We start from the raw sequence: 13281 nt of genomic DNA on the forward strand, positions 1-13281 counted from the left end.
ACCTTGCTTCCTGCTAACGCCCCTCCCTATATACCCGGGATACCATCGGCCCTAATTATTTAATTGTATATTCTTAAAGGGGCCAGTAACCAATAGTATATGTGTGTGTATATATATATATATATATATATATATATATATATGAGAAATATAAACAACTGCCGTGTAGTATATTTGGTTGGCCTATATGGAGTAGTATCCTCATATACTAATTGATATTTGCATATGTGCTATATGGAATTGAATCTTATTGAATTTTAATGAGTCTAGTATTTTTAATTATATATTTATTATGTGTATTATCCTGACTTATGAAATTGTTACATAGTTACATAGTTACATAGTTACATAGTTAGCGAGGTTGAAAAAAGACATCAGTCCATCCAGTTCAACCCATGATGCGTGTGTGTGTTTGCTTTTAACCGTACATTGTATACCCCTGTATGTTGTGGTCTTTAAGGTGCCCATCTAAAAGTTTTTTGAAACTATCAATGCTCCCTGCTGATACTACTGCTTGTGGAAGAGAATTCCACATCCTTACCGCTCTTACAGTGAAGAACCCCTTACGCACTTTAAGGTTAAACCGCCTTTCCTCTAGTTTTAGTGAGTGGCCACGTGTCTTATTGTATCTCCTTTCTCTGAATAGTTTGTTCCTTATGCTCGGGTCACCAGTACAGTATTTGTACATTGATATCATATCCCCCCTCAATCGTCTTTTCTCCAGAGAGAAAAGGTTCAGTGCTTGTAGTCTTTCCTCATAGCTGATGTCCTCCATTCCCTTAATTATTTTTGTTCTGAAAAAATCAGGGATTGTGAATTGGATGGACCCAAAGAAGTGGATCCTGGTTTAGGATCCACTTCTTTGGGTCCATCCAATTCACAACCCCTGATTTTTTCAGATATCGCATTTTGGGATCAATAGGTACCTACTCAGATACTATGTACAGAGATTCTTCTATATGTATAGAGGCCAGTGTATGAACCAACCCCTTTAATATTGTCTAATTATTTTTGTTGCCCTTCTCTGGACTTTCTCCAGTTCCAGCACATCCTTCCTGAGGACCGGTGCCCAGAACTGGACAGCATACTCCAGATGTGGCCGGACCAGAGTCTTGTAGAGCGGGAGAATAATCTCTTTATTTCTGGAGTGAATCCCCTCTTTTATACATCCCAGTATTCTGTTGCTTTGCTTGCGGCGGCTTGGCATTGCATGCCACTGCCAAGCTTGTTGTCTACCAGTACCCCCAAGTCCTTTTCCATCCTAGACTCACCCAGAGGTTCCCCCCCCTAGTGAGTAGCTTGCTTTCAACATTAAACCTCATCTGCCATGTAGTTGCCCACCCCGTTATTTTGTTCAGGTCTGCTTGCAAGGTTTCCACATCCTGCATAGAAGATATTGGCATGCCTAGTTTAGTATCATCTGCAAATACTGAGATTGTACTAGATATCCCCTCCTCTAGATCATTTATGAATAAATTAAACAGGATTGGTCCCAGGACAGAACCCTGGGGGACCCCACTTTCCACACCCGCCCAATCCAAGTACTCCCCATTAATCACCACCCTCTGTACTCTCCCCTGGAGCCAGTTCTCTATCCAGGTACTCACCTTATGGTCCATACCTACCTTCCTTAGTTTGTACAGTAATCGTTTGTGGGGAACGGTGTCAAAGGCCTTTGCAAAGTCCAGATACACCACATCCACAGGCTTACCTTTATCTAGGTGGCAGCTCACTTCATCGTAGAAGGTTAATAGATTGGTTTGGCACGAACGATTTTTCATGAATCCATGCTGATTACTACTTATAATACCGTTTTCATTACTAAAGTCTTGTATGTGGTCCCTTAACATCCCCTCCAAAATTTTGCAGACTACTGATGTTAGGCTGACCGGCCTATAGTTACCCGGGATATATCTCGGCCCCTTTTTAAATATTGGTACCACGTTGGCTTTTTTCCAATCAGTTGGCACCATACCCGTCTGTAAACTATCCTTAAAGATCAAGAATAATGGTCTGGCAATCCCGGGGATTTATTTATGTTAAGTTTCTCTAGTATAGCTCTAAGTCTATCTTCTGTTAGCCATGGCGGCACTTCCTGATGTGTATTATTTAGTTCGGCCTTACAAGCTGGGTTCGTGTAGCCCCCCGATTCCTTTGTGAAGACTGAAGAGAAGAAATTATTTAACACTTCCGCCTTTTCTCTGTCCTCAGTGGCCATATTTCCTTTGTCATCTTTTATGGGGCCAATGTGTTCTGGCCTCGCTTTCCTACTATTTATATACATAAAGAACTTCTTGGGGTTCTTTTTACTCTCCTCCGCTATATGTCTCTCGTGTTCTATTTTAGCCGCCCTGATTTCATCTTTACATTTCTTATTACACTCTTTGTAATGCTTAAATGCTGCCAATGACCCCTCAGTCTTGTATTTTTTGAAGGCCTTTTCTTTAGCACTAATATACATTTTTATGTTGGAGTTTAGCCACCCAGGGTTTAGGGGGTTTGTTCTGGTAGATGGATGAGAGATAATGTGGAATTAATATGATCTGTCGATTATTGGTATTAGGAAATGCTGATGTAGTTTAGAGTCTTATATACATATATACTCTTAAGATTGTACTGTTTAAAATTGTATTTTAAATTTTAAATTGTATCTTAAATTGTATTTTTAATATATGTTTTTTAAAAGTGGATAGCCCCTTGCTTCTCCCGTCCCAGCCAAGGTGGATAAGGATTATTGGTTACTGGCCCCTTTAAGAATATACAATTAAATAATTAGGGCCGATGGTATCCCGGGTATATAGGGAGGGAGCAGGAAGCAAGGTGGGACCTGAGGATGGAGGCTCCGCCTCCGAAACGCGTTGTCTGTAGTAACAGCAGAGGCAGTGCACCCGTGTCTTGAATCCCCCACCTCGCAGCTCCGTACAACTTGTGGCTCCGGCTTTGGCTGAGGCTCTCCTGAGGCGCCGTAGATTCCAACACAGGAAGTGAAGGAGAGCGGGGATACAGCGGCGGCAGCCGCGGATGAGGAGACCGCAGAGTCACCATCTGGAGGGACGGGAGGAGCGAGTAGCTCCTGTTGGAATGCTGTAAAGCGATTGCCTTAAAGGAAAAGTGTGAGTGCAATTCCAATGTACTGTGTTATTGTCCTTTATTAAAGCGTTATTGCCCGAGGTTGCGTGCGCTTTTCTTTACAGATTTGAATTGTTTTGATCCCCCCCCCCAGTGGAGTGAGAGAGGAGCAGCAGCAACCGGGACATTTCAGCTAAAAAACATACAAACAAAGGAGGTGAACACATGGACAGCGCCATGGGCTGGTGAAGTAATCCTCTATGTACTTGTTGTATATCAGCATGTGCAGGATCTGTCCTTTTTGATTGTCAAAAATACTAAAAACCAATCTCAGCTGAATGCATTTGAGGGTGCTATCAAACCAAATTTGAAGTTTTGCGACAAGGCTGACTCAGGGAATACAACTTGCCTGCTTATCTCAGTATTACCTTCAGGAAATTGTGTAAAGGCAGGCATCCAAATACTTTTGACAATACAGTGTATCCTATGCAGGAATTTGTAGTGACTTAGATCGCCTCTGGCAGACACTAAATAAATGGGTAAATGGGACCTCTCAAATATCATCCCAGTCGTCTCTCTAGGCCAGGAGCAGTGGTGGTCCATACTGACATGCACGGCCGTAATAGAGCATAGGCTTCTGGGAACAAACTTTTGTAGATGGTGGAAAGTAATTTGCTCAAAGAATCATCCCTCAGTAGTTGTCCAATATCACTAGAGTTCAAGGTAACCCAGCCAGCACCAAATTGGGAGTGAAAGGCATGCCAGAATAGTAGATAGTGGAACACATGGGTATTTGGCAGGTAGCATAACGATTTAAGCTAATCGAAGACCAGAAGGGTCCCATTGGTAACCACATGCTGGAGCTGCTTAATTCAAATTTGGTCCGGATAACTGGAACTGACCATTGGTCCACCCATGGACGGTGATCCAGGTTTTGAGAACTGAGCGCATGAAGCAAATGAGTTAAGGCCTCATTAGAGCCCACAATGGCTGCTTCCAGGGACACAGCAGTGTTATCAAATGGGGTTGTTAACAAGCGACGAGCAGAAACCAATTGACCGCTATAAAGTATTTGAAAAACTGGTCGCCGCTAACCCTTCCTCCTGCCAAGGCTGTTGCAAGTTTGCCATTTTAATTCAAGCTCAGTATTTTTTTTTAATTTTGTTACTGCCAAATACAAGTCAAAACCTTTTGTTTTGTTTGGACAGAGAAAGCAATGGTTTCTGGGTGAAGACAGGGAGTGATGAAAAATCTTACCAATGATGGTACAGACAAAAAAAAAACATTTTTTTTGAGAGTTTAGGAAAATGTAAAACCTCTGACTGTAAGGTGAGGGTGCAGACACTCAGAATGAATAGCAAGCTACTCTGGCAGTCCCCCGCTGAAGGTGTGGCAGAAGATGATGAGGTTCAGATAAGATGCCGCCTGTGCCAGGGGCCAAACCCAGAACTGGGGGTGGGGGGGACACTTGCTGAGACTGATTGCCCTGCAACTGATAAGGGAGGAGTGGGGCTGTGTCCCAATTGCGTTAGGGGGAGAAAAAGTGTGTCCTGCTGTCTGGCAACTGGGACCTGATAGATAAAGACAGCTAGGGCCACCAGCAGAAAGGTAAGTATACAAGCCTTCTTACGCCAACAATGTGTTTACTACAGTCCATGCCTTTCTATCCCAGCTGTACCCCCCTCTATTTGCAGTGCAGGTGTTTCAGGGACAGGGAGTCAGTCAGAATCTCTCTGATGGAGTAAAAAAACTTCACAGAAATTTTAATTCTTCCCCACTCTAAGCAAAACGAAAAAAAGAAAAAAGTTGTCTGGACTTAGTATGTAATTTTGACATTTCATAGCCCTTAGTGGTGTATGGATTAACTTTAGCAGGCCATTGCTTTAAAGCAGAACTTTAGTCCACCACTCAGATGACTCCACTCCCCAGCACTGCTATAATGGCACATGGGTGTTTGGGTCCTGGCAGAGACCAATGGCACATCTGCCCATGTGATTTTCCGAGCAAGACAGGAAAGGCTTCAGACATCCCTGGTAGCAGTCTTTGCATGTGCAGATGGTTGGGGAAATCGGCGCATGCGCAGATGTGCTGCAGGGTCTTTTGGTACCTGAAGTCCTGCGTTGCATTTGTGCACGTGCATGGGGCAGGGGGAACCAAACGTTAATTTTCACCTAAAACGCGGAAGTGCTGCTTTGGAGCAAAAATGCATTACTATAAAAACAAACAAAAAAAAATAATGTGCATTTATAGGAAGGAGAGGGGGGGGGGGAGGTGTTAGGGCAGCAAAACATGACCTTTAGGACGAAGGTCCGCTTTAATTTGCTGCATGCAGTTGCACTTTATTAACATTGGGCCTTAGCTATTCAAGTGTATGCAACAAGAACTGTCTGTGTAGCTGAGCTCCTAGAATGTGATTAGCACTACTCCTTGTACTCTCGTCCCACAGGTACAGAAATGGAAGACATCGCCTCCCCTCCAGCGAGCATCATGAAAAATCCTGCCTCTGTTGGCTCCTCCCATATCTCAGGACACACCAATCTCTTCCAGCCATCCGGCCAGAAAATCTCAGAAAACAACGGTTCAGTGATGAAGGGACAGAACCCAACTCCAACAGGCTCCCCACTCTTGCCTGCCATGCATATGCCTTTACCTTCCAGCCGAGTCATTGAGGAACTCCACCGGGCGCTGGCCACCAAACACCGCCAAGACAGGTGAATACACATACAATGCAAGACATGTCTGTAAGTGAATTACATTTATATTATAGCAAAGGGAACCTATGGGGATAGAAATAGGGGGGCTGCCCTTAATTCTTTGGTGTTTAAAGGGCCAGGCTCTGGACAGTTATCCTGATTCTGGCTGCACTAATTGCTTCACTGACTTGGAAACTTGGAACAAGCATGCAGGACAGGAGGAGATCATACTCACTAGACTTCACTGCCTGCATGATCACTGCAACTAATTGATTCTTACTTATTATTGTGCATATTTAAAGTACTGTCGGGGTGGGGGGTGTTGGGGTGGGGGGGGGGAACCAAGCGCAGCATGTGAGAGGACCTGCTTCTCTGAGCTCCTATGGCTGATCCTTCTACTGATCCTCTGCCCGGCTCACAGCCTTGCTTTCTCCATGCCTGGAGCAGTCTGTGCACTCTCTGGAAGGCACTGCACTCACCAATCCATCTGCCGTCCCACTGAGCCACTGCCATGACTAGATCTGAGAAGAATAGTGCAGCCCTGGACTCCCAACATGGCATTGCTGCCCTGCCACAACGGACACCATATGGAGCAGAAAAGACCAAAGACAATGAGACATGGGTATCCAAATCCAGGGGTGCCAAGTCTCAAGGTAAGGAAGGTACCAGAGACATAAGGTATTTTGCCCAAAAGCTGCCACTGCAGCTGCCCTATGCTCTTCCTTATAGCACTGAGGACCTGGCTACTAACATGCTGGAGGAGGATGAGGGGCAACAACTAAGAGTAGCAGAGGCCATGTTGGCTGAGCAGGATGACCAGTCTCAGGATGAGTTGTAGGAGAGTCTTGCAGAGCGAGAACAACCCACACGACAGCAACGGAAGGTCGCATTAGTGAATCAGAGGACAAAATGCCGTCCCTTCTGCGTGACTCCCAGACAACTGAACAGATGGCTGGCACAAGCATCATGCGGATGGAAGACCCAGAAAATAGCATGAGACAGAACAATGTCTGATAAAGGGACTCTATCCAGTGCTGGCTTCTCGAAATTTACGGAAAGGATGCCTTCATGCCTCATTTTTCAGTGTAACGGGCCCATCGCACTCCTACTAGACCTTTACCACCGGGTAACCCTCCCAGGCCAATGCTGGTAGTTCTGCTTAATTATCGGGACAGAGAGGCTATATTGTGTCTGGCACGTGAATGCCGCAACATCCATTATAATGGGGCCAGAGTCTCCTTCTACCCGGACTTCAGAGAAGCAGGGCAAAATCCATGGAAGTCCGGAAGTGTCTCCAACGCCTCCAAGCTATATATGCTATGCTAAACCTGGCCAGACTTTACATAACATCTGGCAGCCAGGCACACTTCTTCAAATCAGCAGCCGTGGCCTCAGACTGGATTGATGCACATGAAGCAGATCTTTGACGTTTCCCTAATGCAGCGGATGCTGACTGAGCGACGATGTTTGTATGTTAAAGCCATTGTTTTATGTTATCCCACACCACGGAGTGTAAAAAATTCCTCCGTTGGATCGAGTGGTGTCATCCTCGGCAGAGAAGAATCTATTTTTTTCTAAACTGGCATTTTATGAGGAAAGAGAAAAACAGGGAGACTAATAGCCAGGATTGCTAGAGTACAGAATTCCGGAGGTTCTATTAGTGCCTTGGGGGCCAGGGACATTAGGTTAGCCACTACCTCAGACTCAATAATTACAGAATTTGTCTCCTTTTACTCCACCCTATATCAATCAAAGCAAGTATGCACATCCGAAGATATCTTGACTTATTTGAACTGTATCCGCTTACCGGAACTGTCCAACCAAAATAGGAGAATGCTTGACTCTGCAATTATGTTGGAGGAGATGCAAAAGGCAACTGCTACCAAAGGTCCACAACTGTCAACTTGCGTAGGTTGTTCATAAATATGCAGGCCAGAGCCCATCACATGGGTAGCAGGGCACTGCTGTCTTTAGACGCGGTCAAGGCCTTTTACAGTGTGGAGTGGCCCTTTCTTTGGGCTGTCCTTTCCAGATTTGGCTTTAACTCATGAGATAAATTGCTATATAGCCACCCGGTGGCGGCCATCTAGGAGGCTGGCCAGATTTCATCCACATTTCCTCTTGGCAGGGGCACTGGTCAGGAATGTCCCCTGTCACCAATATTAATCACACTAGCAGTTGAGCCTTTGGCCACTTCCGTTAGGCAAAACCCGGACATAGTGGGATGTCAATTTGGTGAGCTGCAGTAGAAAGTCATGCTCTATGCTGACGACACTATGTAACTACTAGGGGATACCTTGCAATCCCTTGAAGCGTCTATGAGCACTATCACCCAATCCGGTGAGTTTTTAGGTTTCCTTATTAATTGGGACAAATCAGCATTGATGTTACTAGATAATAGCCCTGTACAAGACATTACCCCTTCCTGCCCAGTCCCAGTTACATCTTCCTTTAAATACCTGGGTATACAGATTACACCTCAGCAGGTGGGCTTCTGCCCCCTAAATATAACCCCCCCCCTTTTTTTTTTCTATTGTGAATTTTCAAAAGTGCTTACAAAAACAGTAACGCCCGCGCAGGGGCTAACCTTGGCATACTTAGAACATCTGCCAGAGTACAAGAGCACAAAAAATAAAACCAAGACAAAAGAGCAAAATCTGCACAACAGAAAAGGACTGCCATTACTCGTATGTGTGCCTCACCAGGCTCCTAACGAAACAAGATGTTTAAATAAGAAATCCCAGATATCTGACCAATAATCTCCATGTAAATCCGGTAATCTGTTAGCCATTTATGGCAGATAGAGTCCAGATCAGTCAGGGTGCTCATGCACAGGTGATTGTAAAGAACAGACCGTGGTTTAGCAGAGCAGTGAAATTTAATCACTTCTTTAAGAGCTGACATGGATAGAGACACAGTGGAATGAATTGGCTACCGAAGGCATGGGATAACTGCCAGTATTGAAGCAAAAAGGTGTCAGATGTTGAATTTTGTGCAGAGAAGGGGAAAGGAAATCAGATTGCCATGATCAACCAAATGTGACACCAATTTAATATTATATTCAGTCCAGGCTTGAGAGTCTGCGAGGGAGTTAAAATGAGGTAAATTAGGATTCCGCCAGAGAGGGGTATTCGATGAAAACTGTTGTGGGGTGGGGGATTTGAGGCTGAAGCCCACTCTCCAGGCCTTAAGGGTGGTAAGCATGGAAGGCGTCAAGGGGTAGGGGGGTTTGGCTCCTCTATAAAGAAGAGATTGTAGGGCCTCCAGGGAAGACGGCACCACGGTCTCCAAAACGGTTGCCATGTTGGTAGCATCCTGGCACAGCCACCAGTGGGCAGTAACCAATTGGGCGGCCAGGTAATAGTTAAAGCAGTCAAAGAGTGCCAAACTACCTTAAGAGGAGGGTCTCATAAGGGTGGACAGTTTGTATTGGGGCGGACGAGGGCCCCATATAAAGAAGGAAAATAGGTAGTTTACTTTAGTAAAAAGCATTTCGGTAGCCATTGAGGGGAGTTCCTAAACAAGTAAGTAAATCTGGGCAGAATCTTCATTATAATGAGATTTATGTGACCTAGTAACGACAGTGGCACATTCTCCCATGTCTTAAGCTTCGCCTTCACATCAGAGAGGACTGGCAATAAATTCAATTCAATAAAATCAGAGGCAGTACGGGAAATTGTGACACCAAAATATTTGAACCTGTCCACCCACTACAATGTCATATCAGGAGAAGCCAGGGTTTTCGCTTCAAGGTCAATTGGGAATAGTTGTGACTTGGTCCAGTTCGTGCGGAGGCCCGTTATCTCCGAAAATTAATTAAGTATCCAAAGAGCTCCCTGTAGGGATGAGCGTGGATAATTTAGAAAAAGAAGCAGATAGTCTGCGTACAGGGCCACCCTCTCCTCCAGCCAGCAAATGGGGAGACCTTTGATTTCCAAAGAAGTGCGGAGGGCTTCAGCCACCGGTTCCATAGCAATGGCAAAAAGCACTGGAGAGAGGGGGCAATCCTGTGGCATGCCCCCATGCAGTGAAAAGGACCCAGACAGGCAACCCCGCAATTTAATGGAGGCAGTGGGATTTTTGTAAAGCGTGCGTAACCACTTAATGGAGTATTTATTTTATTTATTTCAGGTACTTATATAGCGCTGTCAATTTACGCAGCACTTTTACATATACATTGTACATTCACATCAGTCCTTGCCCTCAAGGAGCTTACAATCTAAGGTCCCTAACTCACATACATACACAGTAGGGCCAATTTTTTTTATACAGGATCCAATTAACCTACCAGCATGTCTTTGGAATGTGGGAGGAAACCGGAATACCCGGAGGAAACCCACGCAGGCACAGGGAGAACATGCAAACTCCAGGCAGGTAGTGTCGTGGTTGGGATTCGAACCAGCGACCCTCTTGCTGCTAGGTGAAAGTGCTAACCACTACACCACTGTGCCGCCCTAAGAACCTCCCATAGGTACACCCACTCTACCGTGTCAAAAGCCTTCGCTAGATCTAATGAGGCCACCACTCTAGTACCCTGGTTAATATGCTGGGCGTGGATATTCATAAACAGCCTCCGTATATTGATGCCAGTGGATTTATGAGACATGAAGCCCGTTTGATGTTTAATTAGGGGTAGGATTTTGTTAAGCCTGCTAGTAAGCAATTCGGTAAGAATCTTGAAATCAAAGTTCAATAAAGCAATGGGTCTATACAAAGCGCAAAGAGTTGGGTCTTTGGGGCTTTTGTACATTAACACTATGTTAATGTTAAGGGAGGGAGGGCATCTTCAGAGAGACAGATGGCGTATAAAGCAGTCAATTTTGGGGCTAAGAAGGCACCATGCACTTTAAAGAATTCTTTGGGAGACCGTCTGGCCAAGGGGCCTCGCCACTCGGAAGAAGCTGATGGCAGAGAGAACCTCTTCCGGTATGATAGGTCGCAACAAAAACTCATGCTCATTATCCCAAAGCCACAGAGTCAAGTAAGGGTTGCAAAGTTGCGGGATCAAGGTTTGCTGGCAGGGATGAGGATTAAAAACCACTGTAGTAATATCTAAATGCCTGTGAGATGTCTGCAGAGGTGAATATAAACCCTTTGCTTAGCAGCTTCAGGGATGAAATTAAAATATGCAACAGACTTTGGTTATCATAGGCTGGCAAAGTACATTTAGAAAAAATCCAGCTATTATATTTCCTAAGTATCTTTCAAGAAGTAAATTCTATCTTTAGACAATTGCTGTGGCACAATAAGGTACACAGAGTGATTTTGGAGCACTTGCAACAACCCAAAGATGCTAGGGATCTGGCTATGCCCAGTCCATGGCTGTATTACTTGGCTGTGCAATTACAACATTTATGTAAGGGCCTGGCACTCATCCCTGGTCCAAACCAGCCTAGCCCAGATTCCTCTATATGTATTCTGCTGTACACGACTGAGGTGGCTGATATACCTACTGGACTGGAAGCTGCGGCCTTCGCTAAATCTAACCGACTTTTACCTACATATACCCTTATTTAAAAAGTTTGGAATAGGGCTAAGCGGCCCCAGCAGGTTACTGGCTTCACCCATTACACCCCCATATGGCATAATAATCACTATCCCGAGATTGCAAATCTACAACAAGCCCCAAGGTGGCATAAGTGGGGAATAACCATCATATCTTTATGAATGAGTCTTTAGGCTCATTTGAGGAACTGAGTACGAATTTCTCCTTACCTAGGTCCATGCTCTTTTACTATATCCAGCTCAAACATGCTGTATCAGCACAGGGCTCAGTAGTAGAATTCCTACAATTCCCAACACCAGTGTTTAATATGATGGCAGATACAGTTTCTACTAAGGGATTTATCTCCAGGTGCTATACAATGTTGGTAAATTACTTTTTATCTTTGTTTCCCTTTAAAGTAGGCGAGAGATGGGTGAGAGACCCTTTTGTAGATGATCAATGGGAGGAAGCTCTACAGGCATTACCCCAATGTTCCCCTAATGTGACACAGAGGCTTATGCAATTATATCTACACCTGATGGCTTATTTCACCCTGGTTAGGTTACATAAAATTGGAATTCTAGACTCCTCTATGTAGTAAGTGTAGAAGGGGGGGATCTGATTCACTTAACCTGGAGGTGCCCAAACTACATCTCTATAGGACGGTAGTGATGAACACCATAAATACTGTTTCACACATATACAGTATATTGCTTGACCCTAAACCATGCCTTTTGGACATTTTAACTGACTTTCAATTGCTAGCTTCCACAAGAGAAGTGGTAGCAAGAGTTCTTTTTCAAGCCCAGAGGGTTATCCTCAGACACTGGAAGTCTACTGACTTCCTGTAAATTTGAAAACCTATGGGGTCCCTGGCTGGATACCCCAGGCTTCAGTCCGCTTCACCTGGAGATGGACAGGTTACTCATTAACTAGGTTAGACCTCTTTGACTTAGAAATGTAACTGTATGTTCTACAGCAGGAACCAAAAGTGGAGGGATACCTTCCGAATGTTTATATCATTGTGGATACTGTACTGAATCTTATATGGCCGAAGTGTAATATGTTTGTCTTACTATGCATTCCTAATAACACATGTATCGCTCTTTAAGGTTGTTTAATGTCTTTGTGAGGCTGTCTTGGCATGACTTTATTTTGTACTGCTTAACGTTTATCTTTTTTTTTTCCAATACAACTTTTCTTGATTTAAAAAAAAGTTCTCTTTTTTAGGTAGGTGTGAAGGAATGTTGTAAAATAAGAATGCTTTTAAAATATATATTAATTGTTTATTTTTCTCAATTTACAAAATGCAAAAACGAGCCAACAGAAGAAAAATGTAAATCAAATCAATATTTGTTGTGACTAACCTTTTGGCTTTAAACCAGAATCAGTAGGTTGAAATGCAGTCATTAACAGAAACAGCTGTGTAGGAGGCCTAAAACTGGGCGAGGAACAGCCAAACTTTGCTGCTAAGGTGAAATTGTAGATAACAGCTTTATGTCAGTGGTAGGCCAAGGAAACTTAATGCAGCAGATGAAAGACACATCATGCTTCCTTCCCTTCGACAGAAGATGTCTAGCGGTGCCATGAGTACAGAACTGGCAGACACCAGTGGGACCCAGGTACCCCCATCTACTGTCTAGAAAAGTCTGGCCAGAAGTGGTCTTCATGGAAGAATTGGGGCCAAAAACCCATACCTCCGACATGTAAACATTGCTAAGCGTCTCAGTTATGCACGAAAACATAGGAACTTCGATACAGAAAATTGGCCGCAAATGTATTCTGCAGCAGGAAAATGACCCCAAATATATAACCAATGTCATTAGGAACTATCATTAGCGTAAAGAATAAAAAGGAATCCCGAAAGTGATGGCTTGGCCCCTAAAAATTTCAATATCAAGTTTGTCTGGGATTACATGAAGAGACAGAAGGATTTGAGGCAGCCTACATCCACAGAAGATCTGTGCTTAGTTCAACAACCTACCTCCCTGAGTTCCTTCAAAAACTGTTTGCAAGAGTACCTAGAAGAATTGC

At 44.2% G+C, this 13281-nt stretch overlaps 1 protein-coding gene across 3 annotated transcripts in view; it reads left to right on the forward strand.

Annotated features, from left to right (window-relative positions):
* The window catches only part of PHACTR3 (phosphatase and actin regulator 3), a 290291-nt gene that overhangs the window by 98739 nt on the left and 178271 nt on the right, over positions 1-13281 (forward strand). For all 3 annotated transcript variants that reach the window (XM_082271515.1, XM_082271517.1, XM_082271516.1), the window contains exon 6: positions 5516-5780. In XM_082271515.1, the coding sequence (XP_082127641.1) occupies positions 5516-5780 (265 nt within the window). The remainder of the gene's footprint in view (positions 1-5515; positions 5781-13281) is intronic.

This window comes from Pelophylax lessonae (assembly GCF_965119305.1).
Source record: "Pelophylax lessonae genome assembly, chromosome: 11".
In the NCBI taxonomy this organism is placed as follows: Eukaryota; Metazoa; Chordata; class Amphibia; order Anura; family Ranidae; genus Pelophylax; species Pelophylax lessonae.